General features: G+C 48.7%; 2 protein-coding genes across 5 annotated transcripts in view; both read right to left on the bottom strand.

The window, feature by feature from the left end:
- Positions 1-25791, bottom strand: part of LOC149349322 (uncharacterized) — an 88677-nt gene that overhangs the window by 43226 nt on the left and 19660 nt on the right. For 2 of the 4 annotated variants that reach the window (XM_089578260.1, XM_089578258.1), the window contains exons 3-6: positions 24980-25133; positions 24608-24788; positions 11601-11744; positions 9562-10301 (exon numbers count right to left, since the gene is read on the bottom strand). In XM_089578260.1, coding sequence (XP_089434386.1) covers positions 9785-10301; positions 11601-11744; positions 24608-24788; positions 24980-25133 — 996 coding nt within the window. In that variant the 3' untranslated portion in view covers positions 9562-9784. Of the gene's footprint in view, positions 1-9561; positions 10302-11600; positions 11745-24607; positions 24789-24979; positions 25134-25791 lie in introns of those variants that run through there. The other 2 variants (XM_089578262.1, XM_089578261.1) reach the window with 2 other exon arrangements.
- LOC149349323 (uncharacterized) lies at positions 1211-5902 on the bottom strand. Its single transcript, XM_089578257.1, has one exon. The coding sequence runs from the start codon at positions 4419-4421 to the stop codon at positions 2397-2399; it is 2025 nt and encodes a 674-aa protein (XP_089434383.1). The 5' UTR covers positions 4422-5902; the 3' UTR covers positions 1211-2396.

Here is a 25791-nt window from a genome sequence, read left to right as displayed (position 1 = left end):
TGCTGGAGGGTCATGCTCCACCTCAGCAAACGGCCGCTTTTAGACGACATGTTACTTAACCAGGTTAGGGGGCAATGGTCCGTTTCCACAACAAACTTAGAAACGGAGACATAACAAGCCAGCTTCTGAACTGCCCACACAAGGCAGGCGCACTCTTTTTCAGAGGTGCTGTATGCCTCTTCCCTACAACTTAGTTTTCGACTCAAATACAAAATTGGTCGTTCATGACCACTAGCATCTTCTTGGCATAGCACCGCTCCCATTCCGCGATCACTCGCGTCACATTGAATGATGAAACCTTTCGAAAAGTCTGGCGCCGTTAGAACCGGCTTATGGCTCAATGCTTGTTTCAACATTTGGAACGCATTTTCTTTCTTCGAGTCCCACGTCACCTTAACGGGCTCCGATTTTCGAAGCGCGTCTGTTAGCGGGCTGGCAAGGTCAGAGTAGTCTCTCACATAGTGTTGGTAATATCCAGCTAAACCTAAAAAAGCCCTTATATCCGTCTTAGTGGTTGGCCGGGGATAGTTTACAATAGCGGCTACCTTGATGTCGGAAGGTCTACGCCGGCCGCGCCCCACCACATGGCCCAAATAAGTCACCTCAACGCAACCTAGGTGACATTTAGCTGGTTTCACAGTGAGGCCTGCCTCTTTCAACCTGCACAATACAACTCGCAAGTGCTCGAGATGTTCTTCCCAAGTGTCCGAAAAGATGGCAACATCGTCGAGGTATGGCAATGAAAACTCGCCCAAACCATGAAGCACTCTGTCCATCAGGCTAAAGAAACAATACGGCGCGTTTTTAAGTCCGAAGCTCAGCATGAGTGGGCGGAAGGTTCCGAACGGGGAAACGAACGCGGCGCAACGGCTAGCCCGTTCCGTAAGGGGTACTTGCCAATAGCCTCGCACGAGGTCCAGCGTAGATATATAATTTGACTTCGACACCGTCTCCACTCTTTCTTCTAGGTTCGGTATCGGATATGTCTGATCTCGGGTGATCGCGTTCAGACGCCGATAATTGACGCATGGCCTCGGATCCTTTCCCGGAACCTGGACAAGTATCAGGGGCGATGTGTAGTCGCTCTCACTTGGCACTATAACCCCCAAGTCACGCATGCGCTGAATCTCCTCAGCCATGATTTTTTCTGCACGGGTGAACAACGATACGGTTTACTGCGGATCGGTTGCTCAGATGTTAGCTCGATGTCGTGCTCTAAGACCGTGGTCTTTCCGGGACGGTTCGAAAAAAGGTCCTTAAACTCGGAAACTATTCCCTTTAAATCCTCCTTTTTGGTGGTACTTAGACGCGCGTCCTAAGTCAGCTGTTCCAACATTAGCTCTAAACCACAATCTTTCATGTCAGCTGTCGTCAGGATTTCCGCCCCTTCCTCATCGGCAGCATTTATCGTCATGCTTACAATCGCGTGACGCTGAATGTAGGGCTTCATCAAGTTGCTGTGATAAATTTTGTTGGGCCGTCTCCCTAATTTCACTTCGTAGTTGGTATCGGAAAGCTTCGATACAACCTTCGCGGGTCCTTCCCAGTGAACCTCGAGCTTGTTTTTCTTCGACGGACGCAGCAACATCACTTGACTGCCCACTTCGAAGGTGCGTTTTTTTGCTGACTTGTCGTAATATCCCTTTGACAAGATTTGCGCCGCCTTCATGTGCCTCTCTACAATATCTTTTGTTTTCCTGAGCCTCTGAAGAAGGTCGAGGACGTAGGAGACTACATTTGGGTCGTCATCACTGCCTTCCCAAGACTCTCGCAACATGCGCAGCGGAGTTCTAAGGCTTCGGCCATACACGAGCTCCGCGGGGCTAAAGCCTGTGCTCTCATGGGGAGCAGACCTCAAGGCGAACATAGCGGCGGGAATGCAGGCCTCCCAGTCACAGTGACGCTCAAAGCACAGGGCTCTCAATATGCTCTTCAGCACCGAATGCATTCGCTCTACTGGATTAGATTGCGGGTGATGGATAGAACTGTGCACCACTTTAATGCCGCATCTTTCCAAAAAGGTAGAAATTAGGCAGCTGGTGAAGACGCTGCCATTGTCGCACTGGATCTCAGAAGGGAACCCGACGCGTGCGAACATTGAGAGCAGAGCGTCCACGACCTGGGAAGAATTTAGCTCCTTAAGTGGTACCGCCTCCGGGAACTTGGTCGCGACGCACAGGGCCGTCAGAACATACCTACACCCGTTCGTTGATTCTGGCAAAGGACCTACAATATCAATTACCAGTCGCCGAAAAGGTTCTCTTATGACTGGCACTAACTTCATCGGCGCCTTCCACTTGTCAGTGGATTTGCCCACTCTCTGGCAGGTTTCGCAAGATCGCACGAATTGTTCGACATCCCTCCAACAATACGGCCAATAAAACTCCTGAGCCAATCTAGCCTTGGTCTTTTTTTAAGCCAAGATGCCCTGCCCACGCATTTTCGTGCGCGAGTTCCAGTAACTGACAGCGATATTTTCGAGGGATCAAAATCTGCTCATATTTGCGACCCTGCTTATCGGTGTAGCAGCGATACAATAAGCCAGATCTCTCGTAAAATGAAACCCTCTTTTTCTCCACTCCCAGTCTGACGCTCTTCATCAGATCGGCTATTGAGCAGTCTTGCTGCTGCTCGCGAATGAGCGTTTCCTTTTTAACTGCGGCCAGCTCCTGCCAGCTGGCGGAAACCGGAGCGAGTATGGAGCCCGCGTCGCCTAACTGCGGCGTCGTGTCTAGATCGCGGCTAGCAGTGCACGTATCACTCTCAGTCTCGTCCAAACCGCGCTCTCCCAAGCCAGTCTCCGAGCTCTGCATCTCCCGTGTCTGCCCGCCACTCAAGTTACCTTGATCGCTCCGCGTGCCGCACGGCTGTTCGTTCACCGACTCAAAGTCCAGTTCCCTCGACAGTTGGCGCGCTTTGGATCGCGTGAGGGCCATGTACGCCACGTCGGCAAAGAATGATTTGCCCTGATCCTTCAGCATCTGCTCCGAGCTATTTGAGAACAGGTAGGGAAAGTGCTCCGGAAGGGCGGCAGACACAGCGGCTTCTGTGTTAAGTTTTCCAAACTCTCCTTCAATGATGACCGCTGCGATCGGTAAGCAGACACTCTCATCCTCGGCCACTTGCCGTATCCAAGCGCATTCTCCTGTAAAGTCACTAGAGGAGACGAAAGACGGGTGGACGACGTCCATAGTTGCTGCCGAGTGCCGAAGAGCTCTGCACTTCTTGCCGTTTACTTTAATTTCCTGCATGTATGGCTCCAACAGTCGCATGTTTTTGTTTGTTTCCCGTATCGTTGCAAAAGCAACTTTCTCTTGGCAGTTCGCCGCGATGTGCCCTTGCTTTTTGCAGTTGTAGCAGATTAACGGCTTCCGTTTTTCAAAAGAACGCGTCGCATCGTTTCGCTGCTTGGGACCATCGCTAGCATTCTGAGATGCATTCTGCCCTTCCTTCGCAGTTTCTTTGGTAAGGGACTCGTCTTTCCGAAACTCGCGACGCTTGATTTGCTTCCGTTCGTCGGGCTTCCTTGAAAACCCGTCTCTCTTATCTGCTTTTTCTACACGCACTGCCCTGCTGTGCAAGCTGCGGCGGAGGTAATACTCTCCAGCTAATTCTGCTGCCTTGTCTAGCTTAACCTCCTTTAGCCTATCTTGCAGCCAGAGCTTGACATCCTCATCAATGCAACGGTAGAACTGTTCTAACGCGATGCATTCGACGACTTTATCGCGGTCGTCGTAAACCTCTTCGCCTTTCAGCCATTCAACCAGGTCGGCTTTTAGACGAAACGCGAAGTCAACATGTGACTCCCTGCCCTTCTGTGCATACCGGAACCTCTGCCGGAAAGCTTCGGGCGACAGTTTGTACTTTCGCAATAGCACCTCCTTCACATCACTGTAGCTCTCAAACGCCTCTTTCGATAAGCAAGTTATCACGTCAGATGCCTCCCCGGGAAGCAAGGCTAACAGATTCTGCGCCCAGAGGGATCGCTCAATGTCATTCCGTTCGCACACATGCACAAATTTAACGAGGTATTTAGCCATATCCTCGCCGACTACAAAGGGCGGCAGTTGGTCGCGTATTTTTGGAGCGTTAGAGGGAACCGTCGTCGAAGCAAGACTAGGCGCTGGCGAAATTTTTCGGAGCTCCAGCTCTTTCATTTTAACCTCGTGCTCTCTAAGCGCCTGGCGCTCTCGCATCTCCTTTTCTTTCAATTCCTCCTCGCGACGTTGACGTTCCTTTTCTCTCTTTTCCTCCCGTTCACGCCTTTCATTGATATCAGCCCAGGCCTCTTCGGCTTCCTCAGCCGTCACGTCCGCAGTCCTCATGACCTCAAGGATCGCATTCTTTCTTTTTGTTGAGCCCAAATCAATGCCCAACTCTTCACAAATTTGGACAAGTTCTTTAACCTTGTAACTCTCCATCGTTCACACTGCCTCTTGCTGTTTGCCCTTTTAGAAACTACTTGCCGTACACTACTATATCGCTACTAGTTCGGTACGCGCAAGAATTTCACGCACTGCCTTGTTTACCCCTTCAGCATCCCTTGGTTTTCAAAACACTCTTCCTAGGCTTGAAACACACAAGGTTAACGCAATGCTACACCAATTCTTTCTCTAAGCTACTATAACCTGTGTTAGAGAAAGTCTGGCGTTTGAGGAAAACTTCAGGCACTCACCGCGCCGAGGTAGCTGATGTCGGTCGATCCCATAGCTGCCATCCAATGTTGTGCCATAGAGGTGGTCCCGCTGCGCTCGCCACCCGTTTCGTGACTGAGCGTTGCCAACTCTCTTAGCGGTAGCGAAGACTCCGAGTCAGGCGTCGGTGAGACTAAGAAAACGCTTTATACACTATGTACAGGACATAATATACTTCAACATCGGCACGGGGGCCGAGAGCTACACAACGCGACTGTTCTCGCACAGCGACGATTAGCGAGACACCAGCACGTCACACCATCCGACTCCACTCGTGAGCAGCACTCGACTCACGGTGGGTCGGTCACTCGGTCACTCCATCACACACTTCCAAGCTGCAGCGTTGGGGCTTATATAGCCTGAGGAACGGTGGCCCCTCAGAACTGGCCAATCCAAAGGCAGCACTCGACGGCAGTCCGGAAGGACCAATCAGCGATCGCGCGGGCCAACCGCTTCAAATTTTGCCGCGCGCGGTGGCGTCCGGGAAAGAAGGAATCTGGCGCCTCGCTGTCTGGCCTCTTGCGACAGGTCCAGGCGTGTTGCTTGCAGATGCTTCTCCTTAGGACTCCGCTGCCGTACGGCGCAGCATAGTGGCTTGTCAGGGAGCGTTAGGGCGCGTGCCTTGCGGCGCAGCACCAGGGCTTGTCAAAAGGGCGGCCGGCAGAATTGGAATCCGAGCGGGTTTCCCGGCATGACAGCACCCACCGGCTACGGAACAACTGTCCAGGGCGGCAGTCAGGCCTGAGACGATGCGGAGAGTGCTAAGAATCTCTTGCTCCTGAAAGATCGCCATTGGAAACTGAACCTGGAAACCTTTAATGATAGAACCTTAACCAGTCAATGCCATTAGAGTAACTAGTGGGTATTAAATTGGATGTCAAAGAGCTTAGTGAAGTTAGGAGGACAGAAGAAGCGTATAGAGAGTTAAAGGGCAGGCATGTACTATGCTATCGCGGTTCAGCGGACAAACGAGAACTAGGTGTGTGATTCCTCATCAATCACGATATAGCTGGCAACATAGACGAATTCTATAGTATTGACGAGAGGACGAGAGGGTGACAGCTCTCGTAATTAGGCTTAATAATAGGTACAAACTGAAGGTGGTACAGTCCTGCGCACCTACACCTCGCTATCATGACCTGATAGTAGAAAGCTTCTATGAGGACGTGGAATCGGCAATGGACAAAGTAAAATCACAGTACAATGTACTAATGGGCAACTTCAATGCGAAGGTAAGCAAGAAGCAGGCCGGGAACAAGGCGGTAGGCGACTATGGCGTGGGCTCCAGGAATAGCAGGGGGAAGTTATTAGTAGAGTTCGCAGAGAGAAATAATTTACGGATCGTGAATACCTTCTTCCGCAAACGAAAGAACAGGAAGTGCACGTGGAAGTGCCCCATCATCATCATCATCATCATCATCAGCCTGACTACACCCACTGCAGGGCAAAGGCCTCTCCCATGTCTCTCCAATTAACCCTGTCCTTTGTCAGTTGCCGCCACTGTATCCCCGCAAACTTCTTAATCTCATCCGCCCACCTAACTTTCTGCCGTTCCCTGCTACGTTTGCTTTCTCTTCGAATCCACTCCGTTACCCTTAAGAACCAGCGGTTATCTTGCCTTCGCATTACATGCCCTGCCCAAGCCCATTTCTTCCTCTTGATTTCAACTAAGATGTCATTAACCCGCGTTTGTTCCCTCACCCACTCCGCCCTCTTTCGATCTCTTAACGTTACACCTATCATTTTCCTTTCCATAGCTCGCTGCGTTGTTCTTAACTTAAGCTAAACCCTCTTTGTTAGCCTCCACGTTTCTGCCCCATAGGTGAGTACCGGTAGGATACAGCTGTTGTGTACTTTTCTCTTCAGGGATATTGGTAAGCTGCCATTCATGATCTGAGAGAACCTGCCATATGCGCTCCACCCCATTCTTATTCTTCTAGTTATTTCCCTCTCATGATCCGGATCTGCGGTCACTACCTGCCCTAAGTAGATATATTCTCTTACTACTTCCAGCACCTCGCTACCAATTTCGAACTGCTGTTCCCTTGCTAGGCTGTTGAACATTATACTTTGGTTTTCTGCATGTTAATTCTTAGCCCCACCGTTCTGCTTTGCCTGTCTAACTGATTGATCATGCTTTGCAGTTCTTGTCCTGAGTGGCTTAGCAAGGCAATGTCATCAGCGAATCGCAAATTACTCAGGTATTCACCATTAACTCTTATCCCCAACTGTTCCCATTCCAGTCCCCGGAATACCTCCTGTAAGCAGGCAGTGAAGAGCATTGGCGAGATCGTGTCTCCCTGCCTGACACCTTTCCGTATTGGAATTTTATTGCTGACTTTATGGAGAACTATAGTAGCTGTGCAATCGTTATAAATATTTTCCAATATTTTCACATAACACTCTTCCACACCCTGATTCGCAATGCCTGCATGACAGCTGAGGTTTCCACTGAGTCGAATGCTTTCTCGTAATGAATGAAGGCTATATATAGGGGTTGGTTTTATTCTGCGCATTTCTCTATCACCTGATTGATAGTGTGAATCTGGTCTATTGTCGAGTATCCTTTACGAAAGCCTGCTTGATCATTTGGTTGACTAAAGTACAAGGTTGTCCTGACTCTATTAGCGATTACCTTAGTAAATATCTTGTAGGCAAAGGACAATAAGCTGATTGGTGTGTAATTCTTCAAGTCCTTGACGTCTCCTTTCTTATGAATTAAGATAATGTTAGCGTTCTTCCAAGCTTCTGGTACTCTCGAGGTCACAAGGCATTGCGTATACAGGGTGGCTAGTTTTTGTATCACAATCTCTCCCCCCCAAAAAAGTGCCCCAATGGTGAGACTACTATACTATGCGCTCACCCTGTGTGTGGAGTTCCTCGGAGAGGTTCGTTGTAGCGACCACAGAATGGTACGGTCTCGAATTAGCTTAGATCTGAGAGGGAACGGAAGAAGTTTGTGAAGCGGAAGCCCATTAACGAGTTAGTTGTAAGAGTGAAAGCACAGAAATTCAGGATATCGATGCAGAGCAGATATTCGGTTTTAACTGAAGAAGACGGTCTTAATGTTCAAACTATGAACGATGATCTCAAAGCTCTCATCATGCAGTGTGCAGTAGAAGAAGCGGTAGGATGGTCAGACAGGATACCCACAAGCCATCTCGGAAGACGAAAGATCTGATTAAGAAACGACAAACCATGAAAGCGTCTAACCCTACTCACAGAAGAAAACTGGCAGTGCTATCAAAGGTAATAAATAAGCGCAAGGTTGCGACATTTGAAAGTCTAATATGGAGAAAATCGAGCATGCTCTTAAACAACGGAGGTAGCCTCAAAGTGGTGAAGAGGAAACTAGGCCTAGATAAAACTACCGCGTGTTTAAGCAAACACTTCAAAAATTTTCATAAACCGGATTTTTGAGGTAAAAATATGGCTTTTGCGGCATATATAGTATTACCAGTGTTGGCGGACACAAGAAAAACGGGTGAAACGTCTTAATTAGTAAGCTGGTTAAAATAATTTTAATAGTTAACTTTTTAACTAGTAGAGCTAGGCGCCTAGTTGCAATAGGAGACTTGCAATAGGAGATCCATATCAGTTTTTAGAATTTCGAAAACGCGGTTACCCTTGGCGCTGCGGTTCGACAGAATTTCGCTTTCTCGACTGGTTACGTGCACTGGAGGGGCTGCTTTGCCTGCATGCTTTAGAAAGCGCATGTATTTTCCCGCGATGCAGCCATATTTTGTCCAGCCACAGGGGCGAGGGTAATCGTGTTTTCGAAATTCTAAAATCTTATGACTATTACTAACGACAAGCTTCAAATTTCTAACTGCAACTAACCGCCGAACTCCACTAGTTAAAAGTTTAGTTATTAAAGATTAGTTAACCAGCTTACTATAAGACGATTCAAAAGTTTTCTGGTGTCCGCCAACACTAGTAAAACTATGCCGCAAAAGCTACATTTTTAGCCCAAAAAGCCTATTTTTGAATATTTTTGAAAGTGTTCGCTGAAACACCCGGTATATGTATGCGCTAAGTGACAAAGATGGCAATGTAATTAGCAGCATGGATAAGATAGTTAAAGTAGGCCAATAATTCTACAGAAATCTATACTGTATCCAATGTAATCACAACATTAATGAGCGATGCAGTAGCGCACAACAATTGGACATCCCGCCAGTAACGAAAGAGGAAGTAAAGAAAGTCTTAGGAGCAACGCAATGGGGGAAAGCAGCTGGTGTCCTGGTGAGGATCAGGTAACAGCAGATCGGTTGGAAGGGCGGAGGGGAGATTGTGCTAGAGAAACTAGCCATCCTGTACACGCAGTATCTTAGACCTCGAGTGTACCACGATTGGAAGAACGCTAACATTATCTTAATTCTTAAGAAAGGAGACGTCAAGGACTTGAAAAATTACAGATTAATCAGCTTAATGTCCATTACGTACAAGGTATTTCCTAAGATGATCACAGATAGAATCAGTATAACCTTAGATTTCAATCAGCCAAATTATCAGGCAGGCTTTCGTAAAGGATGCTCGACAATAGACCATATTCACGCTATCAATCGGGTGATAGAGAAATGCGCACAATATAACCAATCCCCATATATAGCGTTCAATGATTACGAGAACTGCGCAAATCTACCGTGAATTTTACAGCGCGTCAAGGGCATTCAAATTTTATATATAGAATCATAGGCTCTTGTATTATATACTGAAGTACAAAACTTCAATGCGTAGAACAAACATATACACCTTTGAACGCTATCAGGGTATAACCTCATAAAGTGGAGCGTCTGTCCTCCACGAGTTTTTTTTTTTTTTTTAGTAGACTGTGGCCAGAATGGACGGCAGACGTAAAGGGGTCTTGAGTGCCGCTCTTCCTATCTAGCCTTGTTCGCTACAGATGGTAGCTGAAAAGTATTGTTTACTTTTTTAAACCGCACAAGCATACAAAACGGTTTTTTTTTTCTCATCGTGCAGGTTCCCTCACTTTCGACGGTGTTCATTTCTTTGCGTGTTCATTGTCCCCAAATGTAGGCGCTTGTAAGCAGAAACAGTCTCGCCTCTTCCTGGCCATTCGCTCTCACCTAGGGCAGCCCCTCAATTACTACTTTAGAGTGTTGATTACTGCTCGCAGAAGGTGCTAAAAGAGGCAGCTCCTCGCGATCAGAAGTGCACTTGCCCGTCGTGTCACGCAGCATGACGGCGCGTGACGGATAGACCTGGTGGACGACGTAGGCGGCCTCCTCGCCCGGGCTCAGCGGCCGCCGGGCCTCGGTGACGAAGCGTGACAAGGTGGCCAGCTCCCGTAGAACCGGGTCCGGGGCGTGCTTGAGCGCGGTGCGCAGCTCGGCCAGCGTGACGGGCTGGTCGAGCGGCAGCTCCAACGAGCCTACGCAGTCCCGGCCGCCGCCCGCCAACAGGCACACCTGGTACAAGATCCCTGCGGGGCATGGTGTGCGTGCAAGACGCCGCAGCACGGAATACACCATGGGTACCGACCTTTTGGGCTCGTCGGGGCACCGGGCAGGAAGGCACCATGGTTTTCTGCCTGGTGGACACGCGACGCAGGCAGTCTGCAACCAGACAGCATGAAGCAGCTGTCTGCTGGTGCAGCAAGACAGGCAATGCGCCGCATGTGTAGGAAAAAGCCTAAGATGGGAGAGCAGCGAACTGAACTAGTAATTATGTGCGAGTAATGCGAAAGCAATTCTACTCCTTGGCAGTTGGTGCAGTTGTATGATACCATTGCTGGTTAACATTACATATTCTCCCGCCTTCGATAACGTCACACGGTTTGGGTCGATCGCTAGTAACGCCGGATCTTCCTGTCGATGAGCCATCGCACTAATCAGCAGAAAATATCCCCTAAAGAGGATAGCGCATGACTGGTACCACACTCGTGAATGCAGGCTGCATTAAATGACGTCTAAAACCGACCCTTCTGCGACCATAGCCACACTTCCGATCCTTTGCATCTCGCACGAGGTCAGTGTTGCGAGCTTGAAAGGGGGTTCATTTAATCGCTTGGTGCTAGCTCTCAACGTAGCACATATGTGACATCCGCAGCAGTGGCGAGGTGTTATTTTTCTTACATTGCTCCCGGCCTCTATTCCCAGTCTTACGCTACTTGCACTGAATACAACAGTTGCTTGTTGAGTTCACGGCTAGCTCGGGTTTGCCGGAGAATCAAGCACATTCTCAGTTACAAGCTGCGCTGGAGCCGCACCTGCAAAGACAGACGAATTGTCTGCACCCTAGGCACACTAGAATGGATGGAAATCAGCTTGCCTGCGAAGCAGGATTTATCAGTTTCGTGGCCAGGGCCGGAGTAAGTCAGCTCCCCGGAAGCATATGTCGTAAAGAATCAAGACTGGCTGCTTCCCTGTTGCACTGCAACGCTGTTCCCCCTTTTCATTTAATATCCATCTGCTGTCGAGGCATTTTGCATAGAACCGGCAAGAAAAGGTAGTCAACGCCGCATTTCAAAGTTTCTAGGCACATACCCTGTGCATGAGTTTCAGATTTGCTCATTTTACCGAAAGCTGCGCCTCAGTCTCAGACATGAGCACATACAGGGAGTGTCACCAAGCTGGTACCGAAGATTTTAACTGCATTGAACCATAACCATACATAATTACCATAATACATCCTGAGTAATAACTACATTGCTGATTATTTCTTCACCATTCCAGAACTTTAGCTTTCTGAGCGTTTTTTCGCATCCGAGTTAAGTCGTAAGACGCTGACCTTCCTCTCTGTGAACAACGAAGGCCCAACCACTGTGGCTTTGACGATACGAGGCAGTTTGTGCCTGGGCTGAAAGTTGCGGGGCGCCGATGCTGAAGCGCGCCCGTTGCTTCACAGCGCAGGGACAAATGGCGGCGGAGAAAGGAGGCTCACGTGACAAGAGGCTCGGAGCCCAGGGCGTCGCCGAATGCGGGCAAAGGCTCGGAAGGGAGCTCCTCATCAGATTCGTCAGGGCTGAGGTCCTTCAGCTCGGGCTCCTCGTCATCGTCCACGCCTTCGATGACCGGCGTCTCCGTGCTGCCAGATAGAGGACACACGGCCTCACAAAGGGTTCTTCGTGGTGTGAATATCCAAGCGCTCATTTCTGCAATTAGCTGCGGCACTAACTTCTGGATGTGTACCAGAAGGCTCGAAAATACCTCACTTATTACCAATGCTTGAATCTGGGGATGATACCCTTTTCGGCGACTACTGGCAGTTTCACTAACTCAATTAGTTGTAGACTGCCTGAGCACATTCTCTAGACACACATTATTGCCCATCTCAATCAAAATAATTTCCATGAAAACAACCAACATGAAAGCACGAACTTACGGGTGAGTTGGTTATGCATGATATAACTGAAACAGCGCAAGGCCCAAGGCCTAAGAAGAGAGTAGAGTAAAGGAAGAAACGGGCAACACAGCGCTGTGTTGTCCGTTTCTTTCTTTACTCTGCTCTCTTCGTAGGCCTTGGGTCCTACGCTGTTTCAGTTATATCATGCATAACCAACATGGTTTTCATCAGATACTTCTGCGCCGAACTTACACGAATTGGTTGCAGACCTTCACATTTCACGATCTTGGTTGATTTTTCGGGACAATTTGACGGTGTAGCTCATAAATGCTTAACACTAGAAATCCGTAATCTCGAACTTGATAATGAAACAACACGATGGCTTGAAGTACTCCGTACCAATAATTTCCAGGCGGTGCCAATGTGCCTGTTCGTGACCTTACATTTAAATCTGCTCAGTGCCCATCCAGTTTGAACGACACCCCAGCCTCTGACCGAACGAAACCTGCCGCCGCCGGGAAATTAGCGTGTGCGGCCAACGGAGGTGCGGTCGCAGGGTCATCGATATTGCCACTTGCCCTGGCCATCGTTATGTTAAGGAACCGCCTTGAAGTGTTAGTGGGAGGTATTTGCGTCATAGACTAATGGGCACTGGTGCCACAGTGTCGGTGATGAGTTCAGCCATTAGCTTTCAGGAACCGTCTCGATCGTAAAATAATGTTCGGTTGGGATAGTGCTGTGATATTCCGTGGCGCAGGAGGAGAATCTTTGGTTCCGCTTGATATTTGCTTTGTACAGCGATGGACAAAATTTCGCGGGATGACGGTTCGCGGAAAAACATCTCTCTGCGGTCGGGCAAAGCTGATCAATGAAAAGTACTGGACCACGAGAGGACATGCGTGCACCATTCACAGCTTAGATATGAGCTGACTGACTAGAGAGACAACGCCGAAAAAAATTTTTAACCGCGAATCTGCATCCCGCAAACTTTTGTACATGACTGTACATGTAGTGATCGCTGGCCACGCGTTCTAAACTGAATTCATGGTGCTCCCTCGCTCTACGCACGACATCATCCTAGGTATTGACTTTTTACACCAGTGCGGCGCCACTTCCGACTTCCGCAGTGGCGGCATATCAATAAGTCCTGGTCTTCGATCGGCTCTCATAGAAGTCTCATCGCTAGATGCCCAAGCGTTTTCTGCGTCCGCAGGCACCGTCGTTCCAGCGGTGTCCGCTATGTTCGTTCCAGTTGTGTCCTCGAGCACGGTTTCCGATGTCTTCGATACTGTGGTCAAACCTGCTCCCCTGAACTCAGCAAAGAAAAGTGCGCTGGTACCCCGCAGCCTCGTCCGTGTGACCAACGGACAAGCCACTCTTTGGACTGTCGATCATTCCAACGATGCCATATTTCCACGTGGTTTAAAACTCGCCAGCTTTGAAGAGCAGCTTTCTGTGCCAGTTGCCGCGCTCAGTGGCGTTTTCCGTCCAACTAGACACCGCGACCTCACCGAATCTCAATTCCTAGTCATGGTCAACAAATCCCTACCCACCAGCGACCGCCGGGTACTGGTGGCCGTTATTTTGAAGTGTGTGGACGGGTTTGACTTAGCTAGCAACCAACCACCGCCGATTCCAACTTCCCGTACCTATCACATGATAATTGATCTGCACAACCGCCATACCGCGTCTCACCTTCAGAACGTCAGATAATTGATGAACAAGGCCGTGACATGTTACACGGAGGTTTTATTGAGGAATCTTCAAGCCCATTGGCCGCTCCAGTGGCTCTCTTCGAAAAGAAAGATGGCACATGGCGACTTTATGTCGACCATCGACGCCTTAACACTGTCACAAAGAAGGATGCTTACCCGCTCCCACGCGTTGGTGATGCATCTTGAAAACGTAGCAGCACGAAAAAACGAGGACAAAATAGACACAGGTACGACAGAACATTTTGTCCTCGTTTTTTCGTGCTGCTACGTTTTCAAGATTGATCAATACCAACTGGCCCAAACTTCGGTGCTGTTGGTGATGCCATCGACTGCGTCCACTCAGCCTCCTACTTTTTCTCCGTTTATTTGCGGTCCGGATACTGGCAGATCCCGATGCATACGAAAGACAAAGAGAATAAGGCGTTCGTGACCCCTGATGGGTTGTATGAATTTAACGTGATGCCACTTGGCCTTTGAAACGCTCCTTCCACTTTTGAACGATTTGTGGATACGCTTTGACGTGGACTGAAGTGGCAAGTTTGCATGTGCTACCTAGACGATGTCGTGATTTTTGAAAGGACCTTCGCCGAACACAACAGCCGCTTAGCCGTTGTCTTGGACTCTGTGGTGAGAGCAGGCCTCGTGCTGAACTTTAAAAAGTGTCGCTTCGGTGAACGCCAAATTACTGTGCCTGATCATCTGGTTGACAAGGATGGCGTCAGGCCCGACCCGCAGAAGGTTGAAGCTGTAAGCAGTGTCAAAGAGTCCAAATCGCTGAAAGAGCTTAGGAATTTCTTAGGACTTTGCTCACACTTTCGGTGCTTCGTTCCCAAGTTTTCTGACTTGGCCTACCCGCTTACAAGTCTCGCAGAAAGTTATTCTTTTCCAGTGGACTCCCGAAGCGTTTCGCCACCTCAAGTATTTCCTTACTTCGGGGCCAATATTACGTCATTTATGCCCGAAAGCGCCCACTGAACTCCACAGTGACGCCAGCGTAATCGGCGTGGGTGCCGTGCTCATCCAACCCCATGAGGGCAATCAGTACGCTGTCGCTTATGAAAGTCCCGCCCTCAGCAAGTCAGCAAGTCTGAACGCAAATACACTGTGACAGGGCAAGAGTGTCTCGCCGTAGTTTTCGGCGTACAACGATTTCATTCGTACCTTTATGCACATGTTTTTACAGCCGTCACAGACCATCGTGTTGGCTTGTGCATCTGCCCGACCCCTGCGGTCGGTTGACCCGCTGGGCATAACGCCTTCAAGAGTTGAACTTCACAGTGTGTTTCAAAAGTGGCCGCCAACGCGGACTGCCTCTCTCGGCTGCAGCTCGCGGCTACTACTACCGATGACGAAAACTTTAACAACTATCTCGCCGCCTTTTCGCAAGAGTTTCCGGATCTTGGCACTTTCAACACCGAACAACGCAAGGATTAGCACTTGGAACAGCTTTTTTCAGAAGCCCATGACCCGACATCCGCAAGCTCTTTCCGCATTCGCGAATTACTCGTCTGGATGTGCACACTTCCATCTCATCGTTCTGGCTACTCTCTATTTCTCTTTTCTACACGCAGTGCACGATGACGTCATGGCTGAGCACCTGGGGTTTGCCAGGACCCTTAACCGCGCCAAAGAACGTTTTTACTGGCCAAAGGTGTCAGCATTTCAAGCTTCCCACAACATCCCCGGGACGCTTGAATGCTGTGCCACCTCCAAGCACTCCATATGAACAAATGGATCTCGACCTGCTAGGCCCGTTTTCCCGCTCAGCCAACGGTAACCGATGGGCCATCGTGTGCGTTAATCACCTGAACCGTTAAATGCGAAACCGCCACCCTCCCTCCGCCACCGATGCTGATGTCAGTCTTTATTCTTCATGCTGTCATCCTCCTGCGTAGACCTCCTCGCGTCGTTATCAGTGACCGCTGCCGCCAGTTTACGGCAGACGTTGTGGAAGAGCTTCTGCGTCTTGCTCTTGCCATTTCCGCCACTTGACGGCGTACCACACCCAGACGAATAGACTCGTTGAACGTACCAATCGGTCACTCACGACCGTGCTTGCAATGTATGTCGATTCCCGTCATAAGAACTGCGAAGACGTGCTTCCCTTCATTACATATGCCTATAACACGCCGAGGCATGAAACAACTGCCTATAGCCCTGTGAAGGACTGTGTACGGGAGGCCTAGGCATGGCCCAAAAGAACTCTCTCCATCGACTAACACCAGAGACACTGTGTCTGGCTCAAAATTATCGCCCTGCCCCGTCAGCGAAGGCGGTTGTGTGGAATGCAGCGGGCGCAACACAAAGACGTGCGAAATAGCCAGAGGGCAAAAGAGGAGAGGCCGCGCGGGGCGCCCAGCGCGACCACACGCATCCCTGCGGCCCGTTTTGCAGCGCGTCCCCAACTCACCCCCCACCCCCCTTTGGCGCAGAGACAGGCGCGTTTGTGCGTTTGTGTGTGCGCGCATGCACGCCTGCAGGCGGCCTTGTTGCGAGGTACGGGCTGTGGACTCGGAGAAGGCTAGGAGTTGGGTCTTTATTAAGGGAAGTTAACTCAAAAGAAAAGAGGGTCCCAGGCCCTTGGAAAACAGACTGTCTCCCCGGGCAGCTGCTCTCTTCCGCTGCTAAAGGAGGACTCCCTTTGTCCGTTGACGGCCAAGTTTTCGAATGCCGTGGTCGCGTGACCAAGCCGCGGTTCTTGGAAGAGACCACCCCGGGTTCCAATGCGAGAAGAGAGAGGACAGCCGTGACCCTCATAAATATGTCAACTTCGAGAGGAGTGCGTCTTCGGCTGAACATGAGCTCCGCGTTCGCGAAGAGGCCGGCACCTTGCGGCGCGGAGGGTAGGCCGGAACGCTCGCGGCACAAACAGCTTCCCGGAGTTCGCGGGCCCACTGGCCTGCATTGTCTTGCAGCGCGACGGCCTTACTAATGGCTCGAGGTGGCGGGGGAGGCCGGCAAGTTAGCACCAAGAGGGCTCCCAGCAGAGGAGGCGAGGAGGACACCGAAGGAAAGAAAGGGAGTCCTCAGAGAGACGCGTTGGGGACAGAGAGACAAAGGAGAACGGGCAGAGACGGGCGAAGTGTACGGACGGGGGCAGATCGCGCTGGTCTGTAGTCGGTGAGGCCGGACCCGAGGGCATCCGTTGTAAACTGACCGCCAGCCGAGACGCCCAAGAAGCCGGACGCCACAACCCGTCAGAGTACCGCCAGCCGAGACGCCCAAGAAGCCGGACGCCACAACCCGTCAGAGTACCGCCAGCTGAGACGCCCAAGAAGCCTGACGCCACCACCCGTCATAGTCACCGAAACGTGGGACCGCCACCAGCCTGAGCGCCACCCTGCCAGAGCAGCCGAGAGCGAGGCACCTGTTGGCCGGACTGCACCGCGACGCCTGATACAAGACAGCGGTGAGCGGAACTCCCAGTTACACCTTCAGGCAGAGAGTGTGAATAAATTAGGTTGACTCGGAGGCGTTGTGTGTTGGCTCAATTCTCCTCGCTTCAGCAGAACCCGTAGATAGCAACAAACAACTGTGTTGCATTGTGACTGACCCCCGACAGGCGGGAACGTCACAGCCCTTCTTCCTTATGTCCATCCGCCTTGAAGCTCCCATGACCACATCTGGACTTTCTCTCTCGACACCGAGCCTTCTATCAAGCAACCTATGCCGCGCTGAAGCCCGTACGCTTGCCCGGATACGCATCTTGGCCTCGCAGGACCGCTCTTAGCAGTGTTACGACTGCCGGCGCAAGGATGTCTCCTAACTGCCCGGTGACGTTGTATGGTTGTGGGCGCCTCTCCGCAAGCGTGGTTTATCCCACAGGCTGCTGTCCCAATACACAGGCTCGTTCATCGTTCGAGCTCACCTCAATGATCTGAACTATGGGGTCTCTCCCCAATCTATTACGCAAGGATGCCGTTCTAGGAATACCCGTCGTGCATGTCGCACGGCTGAAGCCCTTCCACTCTCGGGATATCCGACCGACCGACCGACCGACCCAGAGGGCTTCATCTGCGAACGGGGTGGAGTCACGCGCTACCTCATCATCATCATCATCAGCCTGACTACACCCACTGCAGGGCAAAGGCCTCTCCCATGTCTCTCCAATTAACCCTCTCCTTTGCTAGTTGCCGCCACTGTATCCCCGCAAACTTCTTCATCTCATCCGCCCACCTAACTTTCTGCCGTCCCCTGCTACGTTTGCTTTCTCTTGGAATCCACTCCGTTACCCTTAAGGACCAGCGGTTATCTTGCCTTCGCATTACATGCCCTGCCCAAGCCCACTTCTTCCTCTTGATTTCAACTAGGATGTCATTAACCCGCGTTTCTTCCCTCACCCACTCTGCCCTCTTCCGATCTCTTAACGTTACACCTATCATTTTCCTTTCCATAGCTCGCTGCGTTGTTCTTAACTTAAGCTGAACCCTCTTTGTTAGCCTCCACGTTTCTGCCCCATAGGTGAGTACCGGTAGGATACAGCTGTTATATACTTTTCTCTTCAGGGATATTGGTAAGCTACCATTCATGATCTGAGAGAACCTGCCATACGCGCTCCACCCCATTCTTATTCTTCTAGTTATTTCCCTCTCATGATCCGGATCTCCGGTCACTACCTGCCCTAAGTAGACATATTCTCTTACTTGTTCCAGCACCTCGCTACCAATTGCGAACTGCTGTTACCTTGCAAGGCTATTGAACATTACTTTGGTTTTCTGCATGTTAATTCTTAGCCCCACCGTTCTACTCCGCCTGTCTAGTTGATTGATCATGCTTTGCAATTCTTGTCCTGAGTGGCTTAGCAAGGCAATGTCATCAGCGAATCGCAAATTACTCAGGTATTCTCCATTAACTCTTATCCCCAACTGTTCCCATTCCAGTCCCCGGAATACCTCCTGTAAGCAGGCAGTGAAGAGCATTGGCGAGATCGTGTCTCCCTGCCTGACACCTTTCCGTATTGGAATTTTATTGCTGACTTTATGGAGAACTATAGTAGATGTGCAATCGTTATAAATATCTTCCAATATTTTCACATAGCACTCTTCCACACCCTGATTCCGCAATGCCTGCATGACAGCCGAGGTTTCCACTGAGTCGAATGCTTTCTCGTAATCAATGAAGGCTATATATAGGGGTGGGTTATATTCTGCGCATTTCTCTATCACCTGATTGATAGTGTGAATATGGTCTATTGTCGAGTATCCTTTACGAAAGCCTGCCTGATCATTTGGTTGACTAAAGTCCAAGGTTTTCCTGACTCTATTAGCGATTACCTTAGTAAATACCTTGTAGGCAACGGACAATAAGCTGATCGGTCTGTAATTCTTCAAGTCCTTGACGTCTCCTTTCTTATGAATTAAGATAATGTTAGCGTTCTTCCAAGCTTCTGGTACTCTCGAGGTCACAAGGCATTGCGTATACAGGGTGGCTAGTTTTTGTAGCACAATCTCTCCTCCGTCCTTCAGCAAATCTGCTGTTACCTGATCCCCACCAGCTGCTTTCCCTCTCTGCATTCCTCCTAAGGCTTTCTTTACTTCCTCCTTCGTTACTGGCGGGATGTCCCATTGCTGTGCTCGACTGCCTCCCTCAGTGACTTGATGATTACATTCGCTACTGTATAGATTTATGTATAACTCTTCGGCTAATTCAACTATCTTATCCATATTGCTCATGAAATTGCCCTATTTGTCTTTTAGCGCATACATCTGGTTTTTACCTATGCCCAGTTTTCTCCTCACTGATTTTAGGCTACCTTCGTTCCTACGCGCTACCTATAAACCCTGAAAGAATAACCAAGTGGGTACACAAAAAGAAGCTCGGCATCTTCCCGCTGACGCACAAAGCTCGGGTCAACCTGCCTGTGTAAATTGCCTCTGTAAATAAAAACTGCAACAATAAATCAAAGGTGATTTCTAGACAATTGATTGATCAATATAAGAAAAAATCACCAGATATTGAAAACCATAACAGGGTTTAAATCATGACGTTTCGACTGGAGGGCCATCCTTTTTCAAAAGTTTCAAAATTACTAGAGCATTCGAAACAGTTTTTAAAGCGCGCGCGAGGTACAGGAATAGCGTAATGCACCAGTGCTAACAAGATAGGAGGAAGGGGGAGGGAGATACGATGACAAGTTCAAAAGGCGATCCCCCAAACGTGGAGGCAGGTAGTCATAATGCGCGAACATATCAGGAGGGAAGGACAAAGAAACTAGAGAGAGGCGGATTTGGAAGTCTTTCAACAGGCGGGTATGATGTCGGAAAATTCCTTTCCCCCAGTACTTCAGGGCTTTCTTAAAAACCGATGGGAGTTATCTTTGCCATGTCGCTCATGACCGCATTCCGGTGAAAAGTGTGAAGCGCTTGACCCCTGCGCAACGAGGAGGCAACATCCAAGAGAAACGGGTATGGATGGGGGTTTAGAGGAATGCCAAGGAGATATCAGCCAGAATCCGCTGAGCGGTTCGGTGAAAAAAAAAAAGGAAACATTGCACAAGACTTTGCAAAAATGCTACTCAGAGAAGAGTGGTGGCAGCACAAGATGATACAAAGTAGCGCAGCTGCAAACATCATAAGTTTCTAATTATTAATGCGAAAGCATTTCTAGGCTAAGTCGGTGGGGTCGTGTCGTCAAAACGTGTCCGCAAAACGTGTACGCAGCAGCTGTGACGTTCTCAGAAGAGGCAGCATCAAGCGAATGGCTGCAATCGAAAGAGGATTATGTGAGGGGATGCTGCTAAAAAAAATTATGTCGATAGGATGATTAGTTAATTAATTAGAGCCAAAAATGTGGAAGAAACGCCGAAATAGCGCAGACGTCGATATAGTGAGTAGACGGGGAAGCAGCCGTGGACGGCAAAACAGTGCGAAAATAGGCAAAGGAGTTTTCAATCAATCATACAACAGTCACTCGCAAGGTCTTTTATCAAAAGCAAACATAATACCAGTATTCAATCTATACAATTATAAGCTAACACTTGCATTCCAGCGCGAATTAAAAAATCATCTTGAAACTTTGCATGAGTTGTCTTACTGGAAAAAAGAACTGTTTGTTATCCTCCCCATCATAAAGAGGAGTGCATTGTACCAACTCCTAGAACCAACTATGCAATGGAAAAATTATCCTTCACCCTTCCAACACTATTAAATAACTATAAAAAATCCTGGACTGACCTGTTTAATATATCTAAACGCGAATTACGACAGCTTCACTGCATACACTCCTAAAAATTGTACCTGTGTTCCTATGATATGTATATTTAATCTTTTGTTTATTGTACCTCTTTGTGCCCTCTGTATTTATTGCATTGTTGTTGTTTTTCTTCTTTTTTTTTCTACTGTACTTTATTTTGGCTCTGCTAAATCGCGAAGAGTTTAGATGTGTATATTTATGTTGTTCCATGCCTTGCTGCTGTTGCCCTGTAGAGAGGGGCTGTGGGCCTTTGTCAAGCTGCCGTTTACGAGCAGCTTTAACCCACAACCTCCTCCATCATACCGATGGAAATAAAGATTATTATTATTAAAACAAGATGTTCCCCAAGGATCAATTCTGGTACCATTGTTATTCATAACATATATTAACGACATAACTAATATTCCTGATTCGCCCGATCTAATAGTGTATGCTGATGATACTAATGCCTTCTTCACAAAATGTTCCTTGACTAATATATCAATAAAGGTCAGTGATTATTTAAATAGGTTAGAGAATTGGTTGATGGCAAATAAACTGGGCCTGGATCTCACGAAAACCACATACATAATATTTAGGCCCATCAACTCTACTTAACAATGTGCTGTAGTTATAAAATATAAAAACAATATTATAACAAAAGTCTTCAACCACAAATTTCTAGGTGTTTGGTTCAATGCAAACCTTTCATGGAATGTGCATGTTTTAAATTTAGTGAAAGATCTCAGTAAAACTGTGGGATGCCTTTATAAAGTTACTAACTTAATACCCACTTGGCTCATTTTGGGTGGAAAAAACAGCGCGAAAGGGACAGAAGACAAAGATGAAGGAAACCACACGGACAAGCGCTGACTCACAACTATTTTGGGGGGGGGGGGGGGGGGGGGGGCTTTGTTGGGGGGGCTTTGTTGGGGGGGGGGGGGGGCTTTGTCGCATGATAGGGAACCGCCATGACAATATATCAAGAATTAGCCCATTTCGTTGTTTGGTTTCCCATAGATCAAGGTGTGTAGAGTGCGCATATTCAGTTGTGTATGAACTTCCTCTTTCATGTAAAAAAGTATATATAGGACAGACCGGCCGATGTATAAATATTCGACTTAGGGAGCATCTTCGTTCACTATCAGATTCAAACTATTCGCATCTAAAAGAGCACTGCAAAGCTTGCAAGATTGAAAATAAGAAAGTATGCAGACCTTTAGTCGCGCACACACGTATTTTATTCCGCCATAGAGATAAGACGACAAGGGAGCTCATTGAGGCATATCATATTCGGAAAAGACGGGATGAATGCGTCAGTCAGCCTTCCTTATTGATGGTCGATAAAGAGGTCGCGTTTCTTGACAACACGTGATTTGTGTTTTGTTTTTTAGTGCTTTGGTTTTTGTTTCTGGCTGTCTCGTGTTTTTTCGGTTAATCACAGTGTTCTGAAATCGCGTTGTAAGGTTTTAATCTTGACTGATGATATAGTTCTTAGACTGTTGTATTCTGGGCATGTGCGCGAGTGACGTCAGGTCATGTGACTTTTTAACTATAAATGTCTGTTTTTTTCTGAATAAAAAATAGTTGTGAGTCAGCGCTTGTCCGTGTGGTTTCCTTCATCTTTGTCTTCCGTCCCTTTCGCGCTGTTTTTTCCACCCAAAATGAACGTATACCAACTCGCCCAACTTTCCATTCTACTACAGTTCATTCTACGCACTTGGCTCAAGATTTCATTCCATTATGCTCTTTTTTATTCGAAAATATACTGTATTCTTGTTTGGGGAACTACCGGATCTGGTAACTTTAATAGGTTGCTTGCTCTCCAAAACAAAGCTCTAAGAGCCATTGAACGCTATTAAGGGAGACCGCGAGATTTGTCTACGGAACCCTTATACAAAAAATATGCTATTCTACCAGCGAAACAAATTTATTATTTTCGTTTACTGCAGTATATTCACCGTAACAGATTGTATGCCACTCTACCTGACAGGCCTGCCATAATGTACCATCTGATAACATGAAAAAGCTTGCACCCATCACTCGGACTAACTATGGGAAACAGAAACTAACTTTCCAGGTGCCATTTGTCATCAACCAAGCATCACTAGAACGGGAATTCTTGTCATCAGCTAAGGTATTTAAAAAATGTATAAAAACACATTTGGAAGAGAACCCTGTATAGTTTTGTGGCCTACACTCGCTATAATACAGGGTCTGTTCTGAAAGTAGCAGGACTCATTTTTTTTTCATAAAATTTATTCAAGGAAATAGTACAAACGATTTGAATTTTCAATGTAGCACCCTCCCGCACCTACACGCTGCTGCCAATGAGTTTTCCAATTTTTGTACGCCTCCAGGAAAGCCTGGACCGGAATGCTCTTTAGCTCCCTCGTCACGGCCTGTTGAACCGCCTCTACCGATCCGTAATGTTTCCCCTCGAGCGTCGATTTTATTCTCGGGAATAGAAAAAAGTATGGCGGGGCCAAGTCGGGGCTGTAAGGGGCCTGAGGCAGCGTTGCCGCCATGTGCTGGGCAAAAAATCCGGGTCCTCATTCACATGATGAAAAAGATCCTGGCAGATCGCCTTCCGGTTCGCCTTTTGCTCCTCTGACAACACTCCCGGCACAAACTTCACGCACACTTTCCTCATGGCTAAGTTTTCTGTCAATATCTCAAAAACTTGGGTTTGAGGAATGCTCAAATCAACAGCAATCATTCTGATACTTATCCTACGATCACTGTTCAGTAAATGTATCACTTGCTACACATTTTCGTTGGTCTTGTTGGTCGAAGGGCGTCCGGAGCGGTCGTCGTCTTCCACTCTTTCCTGACCTTCTCGGAACAGCTTGTGCCACTCAAAAAATATCGGATCTACCCATGGCAGCGTCACCGTAGGCCTCATTAATCATGTCGTGAGTCTATTTGCCCATTTTACCAAGATTTACACAAAACTTGATCGCGTATCGTTGATCCAGTAAACGCTCCATAATTCTGCGTGACGAGACGTTTTGACAGGGGTTCACAGTACAAGCGACCTGCTCTCTTCAACGGCCGAGAGCCGACTGCCGGTTTTCCCCAGCATTCCCAATACCCCCCTTCAACGGTCCTGCACGCGCAGACCGCCTCTCGTCCGCCGGTTCGCCCCGGAAAAAACCAGTCCTACTACTTTCAGTACAGACCCTGTATGTGTTTTTGACTACTGGCTTTGTTTCCATATAAACGTTCTGTGGCTTAAAATTTGTCACTTACTGTCTTCTCTCTACTGCTACTTTATTTGTATTTTCTGATTGAGGTATCAGGTGATGTATTCAATTCATGCTTGTTTGTGTCATATTGTTGTTATATTATTTAGTGTCATTGTTTGTCCTACAAAAGCGCTAAAGGTGTGTGCTGCCGCCTGCATCAGGGAGCCAAGGCTTAGTCAGGCCTACCGCCTTTTGCTTTGGCTTCCCCTTTCATTTTGAAAGAAAATAAACACCAAACCAAACCAATTACACATGCATTGGAAGCAAGTAGCGTAGCCGTTAGCATGCTCGGCTGCGCAACGGAAGGATGGTGGTTCGAATCCCATCGTGCACAAAGATTTTTTTTCTGGTCTGACTAGAAAAAGCGTGACACCTCTGCTGACAACCTTCTGTCGACAACGGTGAGGCATTAAAGACCTTAAAAGTACACCGGCGAAAAAAAAGCCATTGTGCCATTCCGGTGGATCTATACCTGTGCACGCTGGCGCTGTGCGTGCTGATGGCGGGCAAGTCGAGCTGCCGGGGCTCCACGGCGACAGGGGACGCGAGCGGGCTTCGGCGAGGAGCCTCAAGGGCTAGCGGCTGCGTGGTCGCCTTGTCCAGCTGCGTCTCGAAGCCGCCGTGAAGCTCAGGGAAAGGAGCACCCTTGGCACCTGCGCAACGTGCCAGTATGGCCCACAGCAAAGGCTCTGCGGATGCTTTCACAAGTGCTGGCGTTCTTCGTATGGGTGGATCAGCGACGCAACGCGACTGCGAAAGAATGGTTTTCCAGGGGACTAAAATGTGCTAGAGAAACTTAACGCAAAATGCCGAGCCACATTTCAAAAATGAAGGCCGTGCTCACGCTTGCGGCTGCGGATGTAGCAGTAGAGAACGAAGACGAGGAACAGGGCGACCAGGACCACGTTGACGGTGATGGCGGCCACCCAGGCACTGGGGAGGCCTGACGCCTGTTCCTCCCGAGGACCGCCCGGATCCCGGTCCTGCCACTGCGGCTGCTGTAGCGCGAACACAACAAAGCCGCCGTATCCTCCGTTAAGGCAGCTCACAGGAACCAGCTGAACAGAAACTTAGACGCTTCGAGATTCATTGCTAGTGGGGCGGTCAAGACAGGCCTTTGGGCTAGTCGGTAGTAATTGACAGCGGAACGGAAGGGCGACGACGAAGCAATTGAAGGAAAACACTCCGCTTAATAAACTTCGTGCCAGCAGAACAGCAACTTGGAACTTAAAATTTATGAACAGAGCATTCATCTATATGTCACCGACTGCAATTCGTAAGCACAAGCTAAAAAAACAAAGACCGTTCGCGCCAGGGGCGATTACCTGAGGCCCTCTCACAACAGCCGTTTGTAGGTAATTCTTTTCGCAATAGGGTTACCTACAGTACTCACACAAAATTTTTTCTACGCGTAATCTGGTACTCAAATATATTGCAATCCACTGCGCCCCATGAATATATAACCTGAGGGAGTTCTCTCCTCGGCTTCGTCCACACACCTCCCAGAGAAGCATTTTTAGCAAAGGCTGCGCTTGTCGGTATGTCAACATTTTAGCATGTCATTTCGGATTGTGGACGCACCAACACCGGCTGAATGTTGCCAGCTCTTAAAGAGGAGGTGATGGGATAAGTCAAGACGCTCTAAAGCGGGAGGCG

Source organism: Amblyomma mixtum, chromosome 3, assembly GCF_055824585.1.
Source record: "Amblyomma mixtum isolate Tamu chromosome 3, ASM5582458v1, whole genome shotgun sequence".
Classification (NCBI taxonomy): domain Eukaryota; kingdom Metazoa; phylum Arthropoda; class Arachnida; order Ixodida; family Ixodidae; genus Amblyomma; species Amblyomma mixtum.
Note: the sequence above shows the minus strand (reverse complement) of the source record. Positions and strands in the feature narration are given on the sequence as shown.

Bases quoted from the DNA above. Each gene is read 5' to 3' on its own strand.
- LOC149349323 (XM_089578257.1), bottom strand. From the start codon at position 4,421: ATGGAGAGTTACAAGGTTAAAGAACTTGTCCAAATTTGTGAAGAGTTG.